General features: G+C 52.6%; 9 protein-coding genes across 9 annotated transcripts; 2 read left to right on the top strand and 7 right to left on the bottom strand.

The window, feature by feature from the left end:
* Positions 1 to 51: 51 nt before the first annotated feature.
* On the top strand, positions 52 to 1,161 carry SNOG_06783 (hypothetical protein; the record flags this gene model as incomplete). Its single annotated transcript, XM_001797094.1, has 3 exons — positions 52 to 91; positions 305 to 410; positions 463 to 1,161. 3 exons carry the CDS (start codon positions 52 to 54, stop codon positions 866 to 868), a joined length of 552 nt encoding a protein of 183 aa, XP_001797146.1. The 3' UTR covers positions 869 to 1,161.
* SNOG_06782 (hypothetical protein) lies at positions 958 to 1,302 on the top strand (the record flags this gene model as incomplete). The annotated part of the gene is made up of 2 exons (XM_001797093.1): positions 958 to 1,078; positions 1,259 to 1,302. The coding sequence occupies 2 exons, from the start codon at positions 958 to 960 to the stop codon at positions 1,300 to 1,302; spliced, it is 165 nt and encodes a 54-aa protein (XP_001797145.1).
* Positions 1,303 to 1,528: 226 nt separating this feature from the next.
* On the bottom strand, positions 1,529 to 5,788 carry SNOG_06781 (hypothetical protein; the record flags this gene model as incomplete). Its single annotated transcript, XM_001797092.1, has 7 exons — positions 1,529 to 2,425; positions 2,455 to 3,350; positions 3,399 to 4,854; positions 4,883 to 5,007; positions 5,052 to 5,351; positions 5,399 to 5,651; positions 5,708 to 5,788. The coding sequence occupies 7 exons, from the start codon at positions 5,786 to 5,788 to the stop codon at positions 1,529 to 1,531; spliced, it is 4,008 nt and encodes a 1,335-aa protein (XP_001797144.1).
* Positions 5,789 to 5,798: 10 nt separating this feature from the next.
* Positions 5,799 to 6,229, bottom strand: SNOG_06780 (hypothetical protein; the record flags this gene model as incomplete). Its single annotated transcript, XM_001797091.1, has 2 exons — positions 5,799 to 6,115; positions 6,136 to 6,229. The coding sequence occupies 2 exons, from the start codon at positions 6,227 to 6,229 to the stop codon at positions 5,799 to 5,801; spliced, it is 411 nt and encodes a 136-aa protein (XP_001797143.1).
* Positions 6,230 to 6,360: 131 nt separating this feature from the next.
* On the bottom strand, positions 6,361 to 8,299 carry SNOG_06779 (hypothetical protein; the record flags this gene model as incomplete). Its single annotated transcript, XM_001797090.1, has 3 exons — positions 6,361 to 7,481; positions 7,529 to 7,934; positions 7,986 to 8,299. 3 exons carry the CDS (start codon positions 8,297 to 8,299, stop codon positions 6,414 to 6,416), a joined length of 1,788 nt encoding a protein of 595 aa, XP_001797142.1. The 3' UTR covers positions 6,361 to 6,413.
* Positions 8,300 to 8,722: 423 nt separating this feature from the next.
* On the bottom strand, positions 8,723 to 9,290 carry SNOG_06778 (hypothetical protein; the record flags this gene model as incomplete). Its single annotated transcript, XM_001797089.1, has 3 exons — positions 8,723 to 8,892; positions 8,919 to 8,947; positions 9,130 to 9,290. 3 exons carry the CDS (start codon positions 9,288 to 9,290, stop codon positions 8,723 to 8,725), a joined length of 360 nt encoding a protein of 119 aa, XP_001797141.1.
* Positions 9,291 to 10,086: 796 nt separating this feature from the next.
* Positions 10,087 to 10,522, bottom strand: SNOG_06777 (hypothetical protein; the record flags this gene model as incomplete). Its single annotated transcript, XM_001797088.1, has 3 exons — positions 10,087 to 10,116; positions 10,287 to 10,318; positions 10,381 to 10,522. The coding sequence occupies 3 exons, from the start codon at positions 10,520 to 10,522 to the stop codon at positions 10,087 to 10,089; spliced, it is 204 nt and encodes a 67-aa protein (XP_001797140.1).
* A 740-nt stretch (positions 10,523 to 11,262) lies between these two features.
* Positions 11,263 to 11,685, bottom strand: SNOG_06776 (hypothetical protein; the record flags this gene model as incomplete). The annotated part of the gene is made up of 2 exons (XM_001797087.1): positions 11,263 to 11,337; positions 11,431 to 11,685. 2 exons carry the CDS (start codon positions 11,683 to 11,685, stop codon positions 11,263 to 11,265), a joined length of 330 nt encoding a protein of 109 aa, XP_001797139.1.
* A 557-nt stretch (positions 11,686 to 12,242) lies between these two features.
* SNOG_06775 (hypothetical protein) lies at positions 12,243 to 16,203 on the bottom strand (the record flags this gene model as incomplete). The annotated part of the gene is given in 6 exon segments (XM_001797086.1): positions 12,243 to 13,954; positions 13,974 to 14,022; positions 14,355 to 14,371; positions 14,469 to 14,905; positions 14,957 to 15,743; positions 15,822 to 16,203. The coding sequence occupies 6 exon segments, from the start codon at positions 16,201 to 16,203 to the stop codon at positions 12,243 to 12,245; spliced, it is 3,384 nt and encodes a 1,127-aa protein (XP_001797138.1).
* Positions 16,204 to 17,126: the final 923 nt, after the last annotated feature.

Raw genomic sequence — 17,126 nt, 5'->3', positions numbered from 1 at the left:
TACACCTCTCGTCTTTTACTCTAGCAGACAACGTGGTTTTGGTTGCCCAAAATGAGTACTTACATTGACTTCAATCAGCGCAGCTTGTGGGGTGAGTTCCGAGAAGAACTTCGGACTTGGAGGTAGCTAATCGAGCTTGGCAGTGTCCGCGGCGAGCATACTGTTTAATCCTACTTTCTGGAAGTGAGTATTTGCATGGTAACATGTGTAGACATGGCTGATCGTGGTCTGTAGTATTGCTGCGCAACAAGGTACGATACCTACCAGCAAACCGCCCACATCACCTCATCTAACACCCTCCCAGAATACCACAACAAAGTCATAACCAAGCTCTTTGGCGGCAACCCCCGCCTCGGCTGCTACGCCCTCGCAGTAACCATCTTCTCCCTAGGCATCTTCCGCGACTACCTGTACCAACCCCCACCTACCCCCCTCTACCACCCACTCTAACCCCTAAACCAGCTACAATGGAAGCCCCTCGCCGGCCCAACCAACCCAACCCCCGCGCTCCTCTCCCCCCTCGTCAAATACTCTGCCCATCCCGCTCTTCCTCACCGGCAACACGCTCGTGCTGACCTCCATGTACGCGCTCGGCGTCACGGGCACGTACCTCGGTGACTACTTCGGCATCCTGATGGACGCGCCAGTGACGACGTTCCCGTTCAATGTCAGCGAGGCGCCGATGTATCACGGCAGCACGCTGAGCTTTTTGGCCACCGCGCTGTGGTTCGGGAAGCCGGCGGGGGTGTTGCTGACGGGTGTGGTGGCGGTAGCGTATGGGGTTGCGAGGAGGTGGGAGGATCCGTTTACGGGGGAGATTTATGCCAAGAGAGAGAGGGAGAGGAAGGGCGGGAAGAAGGGGATCTAAGATCCCGTAGATGTGGGCGAGGATGAGATGAGACGATACGAAACGACGATACTTGCGCCGACGAGACGGATCGATCACGCAAGTACAGAATGACACAGACGACAGACGAAGGACAGGACGAGACGACTGCGGAGTGGAGAAGTGGCGCCGGGGTGCGCGTTCCCTCTTTCAACATTTGCGATTTCGCGGCACGGCGGCTGGCGTTACAAGGTATGTTCGGGGTATTCAACTGCCCAGGCCAGACGAGGGCTGTACCACATAGCATAGAAAAGTTACATTTGATTTGACCATGACATGCCCAAAGCGACAACGACCCCGAAGCAACCACTACCCAAAGCGCCACACCTCTTTTTTTTTCATCATTCCCTTCCGCTATATATGAAGAGGTAGGTCAACAATATAAATCGCAACATTACAATATCAACTTGTTCTGACACCTTGTTTCAGTCATGCTCTATGAGCTTCCGCTTGTGATCTACACGGGGCTCCTCAAAATGCAGCATCTATACCTTAACATAGTATCTTGCTCACATATTCTTCACGGACTCAGATTGTCCTAGACAGCTGGTAGTAACAATGGTATACACAAGAGAAGATTAGAATTACGACTACGCGTCGTCACTACGACTCCCAGACGGCGTCTCTACCCCCATCGCTGCACTAGCATTTGCACCAGCATCTCCCTCGCTGGGCGGAGCTTGCTCTTCCTCCAAACCCTCCCTCCCCCTCCTCCTCCTCTCGCGCATGCATCAATTCCTGCTCAACTTCATCCCCGGGCACCGACTCATCGGCCACCGCCTCTCCATTCCCCAGCACAACCTCGCCGCCCAGCTCTTCATCCCTCGGGATCGGATTCGCATGCTCGACGCGCACATCCTGGATCTCCGGGCCAGTGACGCCATTGCCCGCGACGCTGTCGTTTGACTTGACAATCCCCAACCCTCTGACCGCGCGCCGCATGCTCTCCAGCCTCGCCTTCTCCACCACGACCATCCTCCTCGCTAGATCTTTCAGCGCCTTACGCCCCATCTCCACGCGATTCTCCTGCCAGCTCGCAAGTTCGCTGGCAACAACTTGCTGCGTATACCGCAGTTCGCGGCCAAGGTCCGCGAGCTCGAGTTTGCTCTTGTCCATTTTATCCTGGGCGTCGCGCTGGACGCGGGAGCGCGCATCGTCAAGGAGGCCGAGGGGCCAGCGATCTGATCTGCGTACGGAGAGGTTGTGGCGGTCGATGGCTTTTTGCGTGGCGGACATGGAGGTGATGAGTGTGGAGGGGCGGGAGAGCGAGGCGAGGATAGATGTGATGGTGCTGGAGATGGCGTGCATGGAGTAGTAGAAGCCTGCGGTGGGGCTGGCTTCGCTGTGCGAGAGGCATTTGATGTAGCGTTCGTACGCGCGGAGATGTGGTTCGGGGAGAGGAAATTGCAGAGAGTGGATGGCGGTGTTGGCAATCTTGGCGGCATCGTGAAGATCGAGCGATGCGGAGCGGATTTTATTCGTGCGGCGGAGGACGGATTTCGAGGCGTGGTGGAGGGCGCGGATGTTTTCACGCATGTGCTGGCACGACAGAGTTCGACCTCGCGGACGTCGTAGATGGGTGCGTATTCTTCACGCAGTCGTTCGACGCGGAGCTCGGCTTTGCGGGCTGAGCGTTCGGAGAGCATGGCGGTGTCGATGTCGGGGACGAGGAAGAACTCCCATACCATTTCATGAGTGGAAAAGGTTGGATGGCGGAGAAGGATTTTGAGGAATGCGTCAAGTCTGAGCTGGATATCGCGCAAGACCGATCGGGATGGTCTTGAAGGTATTAGATATGGCGAGGGTAGGTTGGCGATGGCCGGGAGCCATGAAGCTGGATGCTCTTGCGCAAGCCACTTGGCTAGATTCTCGAAGTCGTGCGATGACCTCCGACAGGTCGTCACAGTGATTGTCCCATTGCCATTAGGTGCTCCGGACTTCAGCACAAGCCGTACTGATCCATCTTCGACAAAGAACGACCTGACTACGGTAGTTGTGCGTCCATCAGGCCCGGGTTCATTAGAGAGCAGCACAAGATCATCGATCCTGTTGCGGACTTCATCATCTTTAGCAAGCTCCACAGCTGTGAGGCCGCGCGCATCTCTAAAGGACAGATCTACTCGAGGGTCCTGGTACAGTACCCGAACCATGTCTGTTCGGCCATACTTGCTCGCCACCATCAGCGGCGTGAAGTGCCTGTCATTTGTTGCGTTTGCGTCCGAATCGCAGCGATAGAGTAGCTTGACCGCAATCTGTGGGTCCGTAATGATGTGAAGTAGGCTGTTGCCTTTGTTGTCGACGTGTTCGTCGAGATGTAGCGGCTGTCCATCCTCCTGTGCATGTGTCGCAGCTAATATTGCCTTGTCCACCATATCGTGATACTGGTCGTGGTCATAGGATCTGCATAAGGCGAAGATCGGTGTCTGACCATTCTTATCCTTGAGCCGCCAGGGCAGGAGGTGACCTATACGGTCGAGAAGTCGTGGTTGATGGAAGAGATAATGTGCCACACATCGTCCTTTGGCGTCCTGTTTTGCGAGATGGGCCCTCAACTCCTCTGGACTGGCGCTATGTTCCAGTACGTAGGCGAGGATCGTGTCCGTCGTCTTCGCATGTGCCAATTGTACTGCTGCACTGAGCAATGTAGTGCCCTCGTTATTATGATCATCGAGAACCCAGCGAGGAGAATAGTATTCGTTCAGGCTTAGCAGATACTGTAAAGCTTTGTCCTGTTTAGCTTCAACGGCCATCATCAGGACGGATTCGCCATCGGTCCCTTGGGTCATTGTAAGCTTCTCTATTGACGTGTCGCCCTCAATGCCACTTATGTGCGAATCGAGAGTCGTGCGAGACCTGAACGATCGCATTGATCCACTAGACATGCTTCGTGTGTCCATGGAAACTCGTTTCTTCATCTTCGGCCTCTCTGGCAATGGGGGTGTCTCGGCTCTTTGAAAGGGAAATATGTGTGCGAGTGGACCGTCCTCATTTTGCCGTTTGTTCCCCGGTCTATTCTGCTGTCTCCTATTTGACTCGTAGTCGCCGTTCATTGTAGTCCCTTCAAGTGCAGATAAATCCGAGAAGCTCGCCGCAAATCGCACTGGACGATGGTTTTCCTGAACGTCTTCGTCCTCCGAGCTGGAGTACATGTTTTCGTGGAACGATCGATCAGGCTCGAGGATACTTTGCATCGTCGCAAGATCGCCCGATTTCGTCGCTTGCCAGAGGGCTCTATTCCGACGACTTGCTTTTCGCAGACCGCCCGCGTCTTGCGACAGATAGGACAGAACAGCCTCAAAAGTGCTGAGCGCATATCCTAGCTCTCCGCTTTCCACATCATCGATGAAGATGAAATGCCGCATATACGACAGCCGCGCTTGCAAGTGCCGTACTGGGGCTCGAATAACGACTATTAGAAGTAAAGACACTAGCGTATCGGCGTTGATCGTGAGAAGGGGGTCCTGCTTCTCTGAAATCTGCTCGCCGTTGCTGCCTGTCTTCGGCTGTGGGTCATTCGTCGTCGATTCGGAGTCGGGCATCGTCATGTGCTTCTGGACGCCCAGTAATATCTCCAACATTTCTTGTGGACTTCCAGCAACGCCCATTTTCTTGAACATGTCCACTGCCTTGGAGAGCCGTACAGCCAGCTCTTGTTTACCCTTGCGCCCATTGCCAATGTCTATACCGACCTGCGATATATCGATGTCCACCATTTGCCGTGTGCGCCGCTCCAGTTCGATGTCTTCGAGTCGTCGTATCTCGCATATTCGGGGGAACAGTGTTCGGTGGTGTACTTGTTCGGCGATGTACCGCTCGATCATGCGCTCCACGATGGGTCCTGTAAGATCGGTCGTCGCGCCCAGCAGAGAAAGCTGCTGCTTATCCACCATCTGGAATAGATCAATTGCAGCGGTCACTGCTGTCTCTAGCGAGTTGCGCATCTGCACCTCCTCGTCACCAATCTCGATCTGCGACACGAAGCCGTTCGGGCCTGACATGCTGCTGTGCATCGATAGGGGTGCAGTCTCCGCTGAAGATACTGACCCGCTTCTCCGCGACCGTATTGACCTCGAGCTCACAGATGATCGTCGCGAGCTCCGCGATGGCGTTGAGGGTAAGGGCTTCTCAAGCTCTCTACCAAATTCCTTGAACAGCCTTTCCAAACCTGGCTGCATCTGTCTTGCGATCATGGGGAAGTGGTTCAGGAGGTCGCTAAAGGACTTGACTTCCTTCTTGCGCGGCATGCCCGAGTTGAGTCCTGCAGCAGAGCTCGATCCCGCCACTTGTATCGCAACCACTTCCTTCTTGGCCTCTAGCGTCGCCGGTATGATGGGACTCGCCTCCCACGTCCCGATGAGCGGCTTGGAGATGTAGTATACAAGCCATGGCTGCGCGTCGAACGTGTCGGGGTAGAAGATGGTGTCGGCCAAGAGCTGTGCCTGGTTCAGTGTCTTGAAACCTGTATCTTGTAAGTCCTGTCGTCCCATGTAAAGGCTGCACACGTCTGCACACCTTTGTTACTGTATATGAAGGCGTCTTTGACGATTACCGTCCGCCCATTCGCTGTTGTGAACTGCTTCGCCTTTCCTCTGGTCTCTCTGAAGCTCCCTGCGTCCTTGACATGGTTGTTCGGGCCCACGCCACCCGGGACTCGCAGGACATGACTGGCTAGGAAGTCCTCAGAGCCGCTTAAATCAGCGTATAGTGTGTTCGTTTCCTTGTCGCGGGAGGTGAGGAGGACTTCGGTTGTGGGCACGAGAAGGACCTGCACGCATATAGTCAGTGTCTGCGTCTATCTCCATAGCTATCTCGAGCGCATACGTGGTGTTGAGCCGGCTGGCACTGGCTGGGGAGTGCACTACGGAAGAAGGCCCGTAAGAAGGGGTTCAGCACGGGAGGCATTCAATCGACATCAAGTATGGTTGGGGAGGTTGTTCAGCATGCGGGGAGCATCAGCGCTCGCGATGTAGTCCGGACGAGCCGGGGAAAGTGACGTTTTGGCTGCTTTCGTAGGTGCCTTGTGCGCGGCGTGCCGGAATGCCGAAAGGAACGTGAGATATCTGGATTGGGCTGTGTGGATGCGGTCGCGCAATTCGCAGCAGGCGATTCGGATGCTGTAGGCGATAGGGAGTGCCGGAGTGTCGGCCGAGGGATTGTTTGGGATGAGGCCTGGTGCGGAGGATATCAGTTTGGCTTGTGAAGGCACCGTGAAATCGCCGCGTCCCTGACCTAACGGACTAATCGTCTACTAGCGGGGAACGGGAGCGTTTCGTCATCGTTCCCGCTGCCGCCTCTGCGCTTCTCCACACTTCCCACGTCAATCTGTGAAACACAAACCAGCATGTTACCCGACGCTGTGCAACTTATTCGCTGTCTACCGCTGCTGCATATAAATTATGCCACGACCTCATAGGCCGAGCATGCTGTAAGGCGCTATTGAAAGCACGGATACCGCGAGAAACATCAATAAACATGAATACGAACACATGAATTACTATTGTTTGAAAGCTAAAGAGAACAGTCCAATCTACGACTTCTTGCACAGCTTGGTACCGTAGTCAATTACACTCCAGCTCTCCGTGCCCGGTGTAGTCTGCGTATAGAAAACGCCATTGGGATCAAACTTCTGGCGAAGCTTCAAAAGACGCGCATAATTTGATCCCCAGTACGCCTCCTGCCAGTTTGGCTCGTACAAATCACCCTCGTTGACGTAGCTCGCACCGTTCGGCGACACGTCCCTCAACGTCTTGCCAAGCACATTCGTGTTGTAGTTCTCGCGCTCCTTCTTGACGGCCCAGGGCTCGGTGCCGGTCATGATCATGTTGGTGATGACGAAAGAGCTGGCGTTGCGCCACTTGGGGTGGATGGCGTTGTCGACCTTGGCATACGCGTGGCCGGGGTTGACAATGTGACCGACATTGAACCCAAGTTGTGTAGGCTCGGGCAGAGTGGCCTTGACGAGCGCATCGGCGATTCCGTCTCCGTGGTCTGTGATGTCTTGCTGGGTGAAGAGACGTCCTCCAACGATGGACTGCTGGTTTGGCGGTTCATCCTCGAACATGTCGATGTAGAACTCGAAGAATGTGGGGAACGACTTGGTATGGGTGTCATATGGCACCTGGGCAGCGTCTAACTGGTCATACAGTGGTTGCAAGACAGTCTTGAGTTTCGCCTCGTCCATGTTGGGTCCGACGAACGGTGCAACGTGAAGGCGTCCAGGACCAGGGCCGAGTTCGAAGTACACGAACATGCCATTATCAGCATAGTGGTTTGCGAGGTTGTGGAAAATCCCGAAAGCCTTTGTGAAGAGCGCTGTATCGTTGGTGTGGGTCGAGTTGATGTTGAGGATGGTTCCAGCCGTTGGGACTTCAGGGAACGTCTTGACAGTGATCGAGGTGACGACAGCGAACGTGCTGGGACCGCCGCCCCTCAGCGCCCAGAAAAGATCCGTGTTATCTTTTGCGTTGGCAGTCACGTACTTGCCGTCGGCGGTGATGGCGTCAAAAGAGAGGACGTTATCCGCGCCCATGCCGTAAATGCCGGACAGAGGACCATGGCCTCCTCCCTGAACGTAGCCACCGGCCCAGCCAACAGTCTATGTGTGTTAGAGATGCATACACGTCTTATAATGGCCGAACTTACAGGACACTCGCCACCAACTATGACAACCTTTGGCGTTTGTGCAAAAGCCTGGCGGTACAACTCACGTCCCTGAACACCAGCTCCAACAACCGCAGCACTGCCGCTCCAATCGCCAGGTCCGCTGTATTTCTTCACGAACTTAACGTCCTTAAAGCTGTGGGTGTTGATAATCAACGATCCGAATCCAGTGGAACGGCCCATGAAATCGTGGCCAGTGTTTCGGATAATAAGACGCAGGTTTCTCTCCCGTGCAAAGTCGACGCCAGCTTTGATCTGATCCTTAGTCTTCGCCACGATCACGTAGTTTCCGTAGAAGCCGCGAGTGCATGGCTCAGAAGGGTCGGATGTCGGTAAACAAGTGCTGTTCGTGCCGTACGGCCAGAGGGCTGCGATGGGGTGATCGGTCCTGGTTCAAATGGTCAGCCTAACGTCTTACTACACTCAATCAGATACGTACAGCCATTGCTCGCTGGACCAATTCGCCTGCGTATCCGCACACTTTGCCGCATCGTACACGCTCGTCATGTTGCCAAACTCCTTGTGGCACACGGCACCCGGAGGAATCGCAACCTGCAGCGCACCATTGCTCGTCTTGTTGAGCCTATCCCAATCCTTGTTCGTCGGCCAGCAAGCATTGTCGCTATAACACTTGCACTGGTAATTTACACCATCGACCTTCTTCACCTCACCCATCCACGGCGGCGGCGGCGGCGCAGCCAGCACGCCATTGGCGGCCAAAAGCAAAGGTGCAAATAATGAAAACCGACCCATATTGGATGTATGATATGAATCTGGACTGGAGTAAACAAAGGCACTCCAGGCTTCAGCAACTTATATAGATACTGAGAAGTCGTCTATCCTCGCTTTAGATCCCCTAGTAGTAGTGCACATACGCCCGGCACTGACATTAATCTATCAAACATACTACCCTGACCCACGTTCCATGGCTTCCACGCGACGCATTCTAGTCTCTTCCCACATGGCTCCACGCGACATAGTCTACCCAGTCTTTGACCAGGGTCCTCTCATCGCCACATAGGCACCAATCCCCTATCCAGTAAAGCAGACAGGCACCAACTCCCCAATCCAGTAAAGCAAGCAGATGCTAAAACGCCCGTCGGTACCGGCCCGCTGGTAACACACCAATCTGTGGCTGTTGTTCAGCATCTTGATTCGAGCCGGGTAAAATCGCGTCTACGCCACTTGCAGACGGGACATCGTAGTACACCTGCGCAGCCGCCGGGCCATGTGGAGTGGAATTGCCACGAGGTCAAGAGCCGCGTTGCGTTGGGCTGGTAGATGTTGGTCGTACGGAGTCATGGCTCCAGGTCCCCGGGCGATGGGACTGGTTGGAAATGTGGTTGCTCGAACATGTCAACAAGAGACGTACCTGCCGTGTTGAGAGTAGGCTTAGGAATCCTGCATGATGTCTTTGTTCTAGGGGATGGGGCTGGGCATGCGGGTTTGATGGATTGCCATGCATGTGGACTTTAGATCCGGTGAGATTGTCGATTCTAGCCGGACGGGTGAACTGGATCGTCCGTTTGGCAGTGCAAGGAGGTAATTTAGGTGCGCTTACAACCGTCGTAAGGCTTACTCACAGTATAGAGTACATGAAATGGGCGTAAGCTGCAGTTTTCTTCGAGGTCCAAGTTGGCATGAGTGCACATTGTGGGGCTTCCATTTCGACGAAGCGTTCAACAGCCTTGGAGACTAGGTCCATCAATGGCGTTGGAGGAGGTTCGTGTCGGCATGAGTGCATGTTGTGGGGCTAATTCTTTCAATGGCGTTGTCGAAGCGTCCTTTCTTGCTATTCTCGGGGTGTAATGGCGTTCTCGAAGCGGCTTTTCTGCAAGTAGCATGCCGTTGATATGGGTATCTCCACTAGCCAACCACGCCTCGGACATGTTCCGAGTCCGAGGAGCCGCGGCTCGACTCCATCTTGGACCCGTGTGGGCCGCTCAGAGTTTAACGGCGGCAGGCGTGTGGAGACCGTGTTGGTGTTCCCATGTACATCGCAAACGCAACTGAATCTCCTACGGAAAATCTAGTTCTTCACTCACTTCGGCATATCATAAGAGATCTACACCACACATCTCCCGCACCCTATTTCCACGACACGGTAGTCCTGCGCGCAATCCAGCGGACGATCAGACGGATCTGCAGATCCCTCCATGGGTGCGCCATTGCGGGATCGCGGAGTCGATGCCGACGCCATCTTGACTCATGGGGAGATCGCACATCTAACCGAGAGACGCCGAGCCGCATCTTACGGATCAAAAGTTACCGGGGAATAGGGACGTCGAGTGAAAGGAGTGATTGCACCGAGCCGCATTGTACTTCACCGCTTCCCACGTGGTGGCGTTGGCGGTGGTTTTGGAATTGGACTTTTTCGTGCACAGGCATAATAGAAGTGTGGTGGTTTTATCGGCAGGGAGATTGGAAATATGGTGCTGGAGTCATTGCTGAGTTGTTGATTATTCTTGGTATACATTGGTCACGGGTGAAGTGCTCGGACAATCAAAGCATGATATCACATGAACGAATGATTGGTACATTTACGCGTTGTTATTTTGAAACGGCGATATCTAGAGAAAATTACATAGCTACATTGCAAGCTGCTCGCCTACTGGCACCACAGGTACCTTAAACTAGTGATCTAGAAAAAACAGGCACAGTCGTAGATCCAAATGAGGAGTCAGAAGTAGTTTCCCAAGCAGACTCACTGTCCCTGTCTGAGCCTTCGTCAGAAACTCACTCGGCATTGCTGTCCAGTGGGCTTCTGTACGTCTGTGGAGCATTGAGACAATGCTGACACACTCGACGAATCTCCTGTAAGCTACGCCTCCTACCTTTCTTCTTCATATTGTCCAGCCACTCGTCAATATCCCGTGAGCCGAATGTAGTGCCGAAAGAAGCTACACAGTCCTCCAATCCAGATTTGAGCTTACCGAGCTTGTGCCAGGTGATCCACTCGGGACACTGGCGGCCCATCTCCTGCAGGAAGAACTACCGAAGACGCTGGTTCTGGTACTCTTCTAGGTGGCGGTAGTACATCTCGTTGATCTCCACTGTACCGTCGTCGAGTGTATCGCGAGCGTAGTTTGCGGGATCGGGCCAGACCGATCGGTCCATGGGGGCGTCGAGGAACTCGGGCTTTTGACAGGCCAGGTAGAGTGGGACAGTGTGGATACAGTTCCAGTCGATGATCCCAGAAATATTATCATCCGAGTCGAGGAGGATGTTACCTTGGGTCAGGTGATGATAACGCAGCACAAACTCTTCCGCCTCGTCTTCAGGAAACAGCTTAGCTAGTACGGCTATGAGGTGAGCTGCGCGATGCTTGACAGCCTCATCAGTATTTTAAAGGTCCTTAAAATCAGAGTCCGAGCCCGAGTCCGAGTCTGCGTCTGGGTTTGGCTCTTCGTCTAGATCGATGAGGTGAAGTTGCAGCTATGCCGCTAACCAATCTCGGCTATTGGTGAAAGGGCCACGAGTGACGTCGCAGGAGAGGTGCTTGCCCCAAAAGAAAGGCAAAGAGATAAATCGGCCCTGACAGAAGCCCTCAGTTTCAGTGGAGCTTATTGAACAGCTGCACAAAGTAGCTGACGATGTTGCGTACAAGAACCTCTTTCTTTAGTCAGCTCATGGTCTTCCAAGCGTCTGCAAGGTTGCGGCCATGCATGAAGTCCTGGACAAACACGTGCCATTTCTTCCAAAAAGAAGCGCCTCAGCTACGCCTTCTCGTATTCATGGCGATGCGCAAAGTACGAGTCATCGGTGATGAATGTACCATCGCCTTGCTTCGTCTTTGGAGTACGTTTCGGGCACAGGGACGTTGTTGCGCACGAAAATGGTGTCCAAGAACTTAGGAATCTCTGGCATGCTTGCCAAAGAGGCACAGTTTGATCAGATTTCCAGTCGATGACACCTGTGATCTCGTGGTTGAGGTGGTCGACCATGATGTTGGTTTCGTTCAAATCACCGTGATGCAGAACAAACTCCTCAGCAACTTCTTTAGAGAAGACTTTAGGAAGAAGGGCGATCAAGCGATTTGCACGCGATTGAACGGCCTCGGGAGTAGTCAACTCATCGAGCTCGTCATCCGAGTCGCTTTCTGAACCCTCGTATTGGATTGGATCGTCGGCGCCCTTCATGTATAGTTGAAGCTGAGCGGCAAGCTAGGCACAGCTGTTCTTGAAGGGCCCGCGTTCAACGTTGGCTTGGAGGAGTTTGTCGCTGAAGAATGGCACAGAGACTATCTCACTCAGACAGGTTCCAGTATCGCTGCAGCGAAATTCTGAGCCGAGAAGTGTGGTGTTAGGAATTTGTGCGGTAGGCAGTTGTTGAAGATTGTATGTGGCGAAGATGTTCCCCATACTACTAAATTGCTTTCCGAATAGCTGTACAAGATACGCGCCAGTCCTTCGAATCAAGACTTCCTTCTTCAGCCAGCTAGCCTTTAGCCACTGATTTGAGAACGGGCACTCAGATATGCCGCAGGAGCGCCATGGTAATAGTATATGTGAAAGGGTGGTACATTGGGTTCGATGTGACCAAAGAGGAACACTGTAGGTCAGACGTCTTGCCGGAGAACGTCTATAACATGGATGGAAAACACAACAAAAATAGCTATATCTAGCCCTCTATAGCTCTTGAAGGTACTTGACTGACATCTGATTTCGACAAAAGCTTCTCGCTTCTGTCCCAACGTCTAGGATCGAATATTCGTGGGTTGCGGTCTTTCGATGCCATCTCTGTTGCATGCTGTAACGCTGTTTTTCCAGAGCGCGTCCTCTGCATTAATCTCAACCCCGATAACATGGAGAAGGTAATGCAGGGATTCTTCGGTAATGGATCCTCTTAACGCAGCACAGTGCAATAGTGTCCTGCTTTGTAAGTCTTTTTGTGTCAGATCAACACCGTGTTCCCTCAGGGTTTCGAAAACTCGAACGCTGCATCTCAAAGTCGAAGCGCATAAGTGTCCAAGGTTTTGTCCTTTTCTGTCAACAAACAAAGAGCTTCCTTTGACCAAAAGCAATTGTTGGCAGATGTTCACATTAGGTCCCAACCAATGTCCTTTGAAGTAGCTTGCCAACGGTGAGTTGCCAGATGCATCCAACTCTGAACCATCTATCCCCTTGTCGAGCATCAACTGTAATGTCTCATGCTGAACCCTAGAGGTCGTAGACAACAGGTGGTGGAGCGAGTTTCTACCCAAAGTGTCCTTCGACACCAGTAAGCTTGGTCTTGTTGCCATAGCTGTTTCTAGAAGGATATTGATTGTTTGATGGTTTCCACTCCGTGCGGCGTGGTGAAGAGCATGGAGTCCCTCAGAGTCCGTCAAGGCAAGTTCAACTCCAAGGGAAAGTAGAACAGCGACCGCGTCGTGGTTGCCAGCTTGACTAGCAAGATGCAGTGCGCTCTGCTGCTTCATGTTCCTTTCGAACGGATTTGCTCCTCTAGACACTAGTTTCTCGACCATCTCCACACTTCCAAATTTCCCATACTCGACGCAGTGCAAAGGGTGGTCATGGTGATGGTCTCTGATCGTCAAACTGGTTCTAACATCTGCGAACATTGCATCGAGCACGCCTTCACGATGCGTTCTTATGTCCGCATGAATTGCATCGGTCTCGTCTTCAAAGTCCAGGAAATCTAACAAATTTTCTACCCTCCAGTCCTGGTTGGTCCAATCGTCGGCATACTTTGGTCCGTGCAGGGTCTTACGTAACGTGAGATGCATCGGGGACTCGTTGTATTCGGACAGAGCGTTCGGATCAGCGCCACGCTTCAGCAGGAACTTGGTCATGACCGAATTGCCAGCCAAGGCAGCGAAGTGTAAAGGCGTTAGACCAGCTGAAATACAGGAGATATCGGGCTTGGACTCTGGAATCGACATCCGGCAAGAGGGGTCGGTCTTGACGGTGTTCCGAGAACATGTCTTTCGATGAACACCGGCATCAATGGACACCCCGTTGTCAAGAAGCAATCCTGCTATGCGTTCGTGGCCGAGCTTGACGCTGTAATGTAGTGGAGTCATGTTCTCCATGTCGATCGTGTTTGCCGGAGCACCTTGTGAGAGCAGAAACTCGACGAGAGTGTGAGTGCAATACGCGCTGTTCGTAGCATGATGCAGAACACTCTTCCCTTGGTCATCGTGTCGCGAGATCTCGGCAGCATTCTCGAGTAAGAGCTTGACGATGGTTGCATGACACTCAGCTGCAGCCGCATTTAGAGCGTTGCCATAGAGACCACCCTGTCTGTTGACATCCGCACCGTTATCAAGAAGCAGCTGTACTATTGCTTGGTGACCTGCAGCTGCAGCTGCCTGGAGCGCATTGCTATATTTGCCACCTTGCGCGTTGATATTGGCCTTGTTGTCGAGCAGCATCTTGACTATTAGCTCGTGGCCTTCAGATGAAGCTGCCCTGCAGTGCGTTACCGTAGTCTCCATTCTGTGCATCAACCTCAGCGCCTGCTTTAATCAGTATCTGGACTATACGCTTGTGGCCTCTCAAGGAAGCTGCGTGGAGTGCGTTGCCGTAGCGTCCGCCTTGTTTGTTAACCTCAGCGCCTTGGTCCAGTAACATTCTCGTAATCGTATTCAGGTCTAAAAGCGCTGCATAGTAAAGCGGCGCGGCTATGCTGTCCAGACCTTTTTCCAAATTAAGCTTCATCCAAGGATAGTCCGGATTATATAGCTGAACCCAGGTAAGATACGCGGGGGTTTTAACTGACATATAGATCCATCGCTAGCTGACACAGTCCTTCCACCTTCTCTCCCATCTTCCGAAAATGGTTGCTCCAGAATTCTGCCGCATACCGTGCCAGCGCCGACATCTGTAAGGCTTCTTCGGATAATGGTTGCTGGAGCTGCATTATCGTATCTTCAAAGAGCCTTTCGTTATCGCATTGTGACATTCGGCCTCTTGCATACTGTACTGCTTTGCTGATCCTTGCTTGATCCTGTCCGACACAAGGTACTCCTGGACTGAGTAGTGTGCTAGAGCGATGATCTGTTGAGCAGGCCTTGATGTTCCATCCGCTTCACTCCTTGTAATAGTGACTAGACTCGAGCAAATGTTCAGCACTTCTAGCGGGTCTTCTAGCACCTCGTCACGGTCGAACGCTGGGTCGCGTGCCACGTCGATAGCGACGACTTCAGCCATCTCCTCGACGGACAGCGGCCGCGCAGAAAACGTCAGCCATTGGAGGATGCGCATCGCATACTCAGAATATTCCTCGCTTATCGTGAAGAGAATGCGGTCGTATGTCTGGTCTAACGTTCGCGGCAAAGTGGCAAGAGACTTGCGCAGCATCGCTCGATTGCAACACTTTTCAAGTGTGTCCAGCTGGCATGCAGCCCACCGAAACCTGCCCTATTGTCAGCTTTAACTTTGTAAAGAACTGGGAAGAACCACGTACATCCCGCAAGCTCCGCGCATCATTGCAGTCTCAATCTCTTGTCTAATAGCAGCGTCTTTGTTCCATTTTGCCAAGCCCTTGTTAACACGCAGCCTTTGTCGAACGTATCGTTGTATGTCCTGATCAACTACATCTGTCTGAAGACAGACAGTGGCCTCTTCACCGACGTAACTCTCTAAGGATGTCTCAATATCCCGCTCTTTTCGGCTGGTCATAAGCAGATGCAGGTTGTCAAGCCGCCATCCAGCCACCGTTTCGAGCATGTCCATCAGCTCAGAGCGCTGCGTGCATTCGTCGAGAGCATCGACAACGACGTAGACGTACGCGAACTCTTGCATCGCCTGCCGCGTTACCTCTAAAAGTGCATCCAATGACGGTTGCCGTTGCCCATTCTCGCAGGACGAAAACAACGCGTCAACGCCCTTGGGTATCGTCAAAGAACGCTGCAGGAGCTGGCAGAGCAACGAGCGCAGCATTAGCTCTGCATCCTGCTTTTGTGCATCATTGAAGTCGAAGTAGAAGTATGCTGTCACTACACGAACGTCATCATCGCAATGATGTATCAGATGCTGGATGATAGTAGAGCTCAGGATAGTCTTTCCACAGCCTGGAATCCCGTACAGCCACAGTCGCGATGCTGCACTCTCCTTCCATTTAGTGAACTTTGCGCTTTCCAGCAGCCAGAGCCCAGTCTCAGCCTGCCGCTGCTTGTGCGCTTTGTGGTAGTTCGTAGATGGGTCAGGCGCCGAAAGCCAGCTGCAGATCTTGCTAAACCTCTCTTCGATGTCTTTTATAGGCCTTTGTACCTTTTGCCGCAGTCGTGTAATTGCCCTATCTTTGCCTTCCGTATATCGTAGTGTCATACAGATGCCAAAGATGCCTAGCAGACAGTATGCGGCGTCTTCTTCGCGTGTTGTCTCACGATACTCTGTCCATGAAAAGCGTTCGGCCACGCTAAAGTCGGTTAATGGACTCCCTTGCAGAGCTTCGATAGGTATTCCGGTGATCTCATGGATAGTGTCTTTTAGAGACTGTTTGTCCCCTAGCAGGTCTCCCTCTTTCGAATAGAATACAACCGATGCAGGCGCAAGCAGTTCCTGGAGTGTCCAACCTCTATTGAACCACTTGCTCTTCCTGAAGGCCGGCTTCCATCTCGGGCTTGATTCACTTTCCGCATCAGGAGTGTTGTACTCGACGTCTGAAAGGTAAACGTAACACTTTTTTGCGTTCTGATACCAGCTGAACATAGAGTTAATTGCTTCTTGAAGTTCTTGGCTGTTTGATTTGTCGATGCAGCAGGTGTCAACCCAGAAATGTTCTAGACCGTCACGCTCTGCCTGTTGTGCGCAGAAGCGGATCTTGTTCTCAACTAGATTTCTTTCTGTGCATCAACGTCCTTTACACTATCAAGGCTCTTCAGATCATCAAATACCACCTCCTGCTCCCCCCAAGTGTGCGAGAGGATCGCATAGGGAGGAATTTCCTCGCTGCGTATAATGTCCTTCGTCCACAGAAGCTTCCCGTCGCTTGCGGTGTACAGCAGTCGCATCGGGTCTTGTATGTATTTGTCTGCGCGAACGGTAGAAGGGGGTTTCGGGGCCTCGAAGCAGGCTGAGGAAATCGACGGCGCACAATGGCACACTCATGTAAGGCGTGGAGATCGTAGCTACTAGTATTCTTGCAAGTTGGAGGTGATGGTTTTCTCAGTCAGATGTAAGGAAGACTGGTCTTCTCGTTGTTGGGGCAGGCTGCGTCCCTAACATATAGGGCAGGGGCGCAGCCTGCCTGCGCCGTGACGTGAGGCTGGCTGGGCAAAACTGACAACGCATGATCTCGCAACAGCCAATATGCTGTAGACCGGAACCCTTGTGTCATAACCGGATAACCAAATGCTGAAATATCACGTGAGCTAAATTTTGCCTGACAAAATTAGCCACAGTCTGTTGGAACCACAGGCTTGGCATAACTGTTGACATCTTGAAAATTACGTTAAGGTACAGCCTCGCGGACTGTATTACACTAGCTATACACCGAAGGCGCTTCCTAGCAAAGTACTGAGCAAGGTGACGATCACGCTGAATCTAAACGCTGCATTAATCTCAGAGCTTGCAACGACTTTTCAGCCTTTAGCAAGGCTGAAAAGGCTTATATAAGGTTGTCTATAAATACA

The sequence above is a fragment of the Parastagonospora nodorum genome, assembly GCF_000146915.1.
Source record: "Parastagonospora nodorum SN15 chromosome Unknown scaffold_10, whole genome shotgun sequence".
Taxonomy (NCBI): Eukaryota; Fungi; Ascomycota; class Dothideomycetes; order Pleosporales; family Phaeosphaeriaceae; genus Parastagonospora; species Parastagonospora nodorum.
This window is presented reverse-complemented; position numbering and strand designations above follow the sequence as displayed.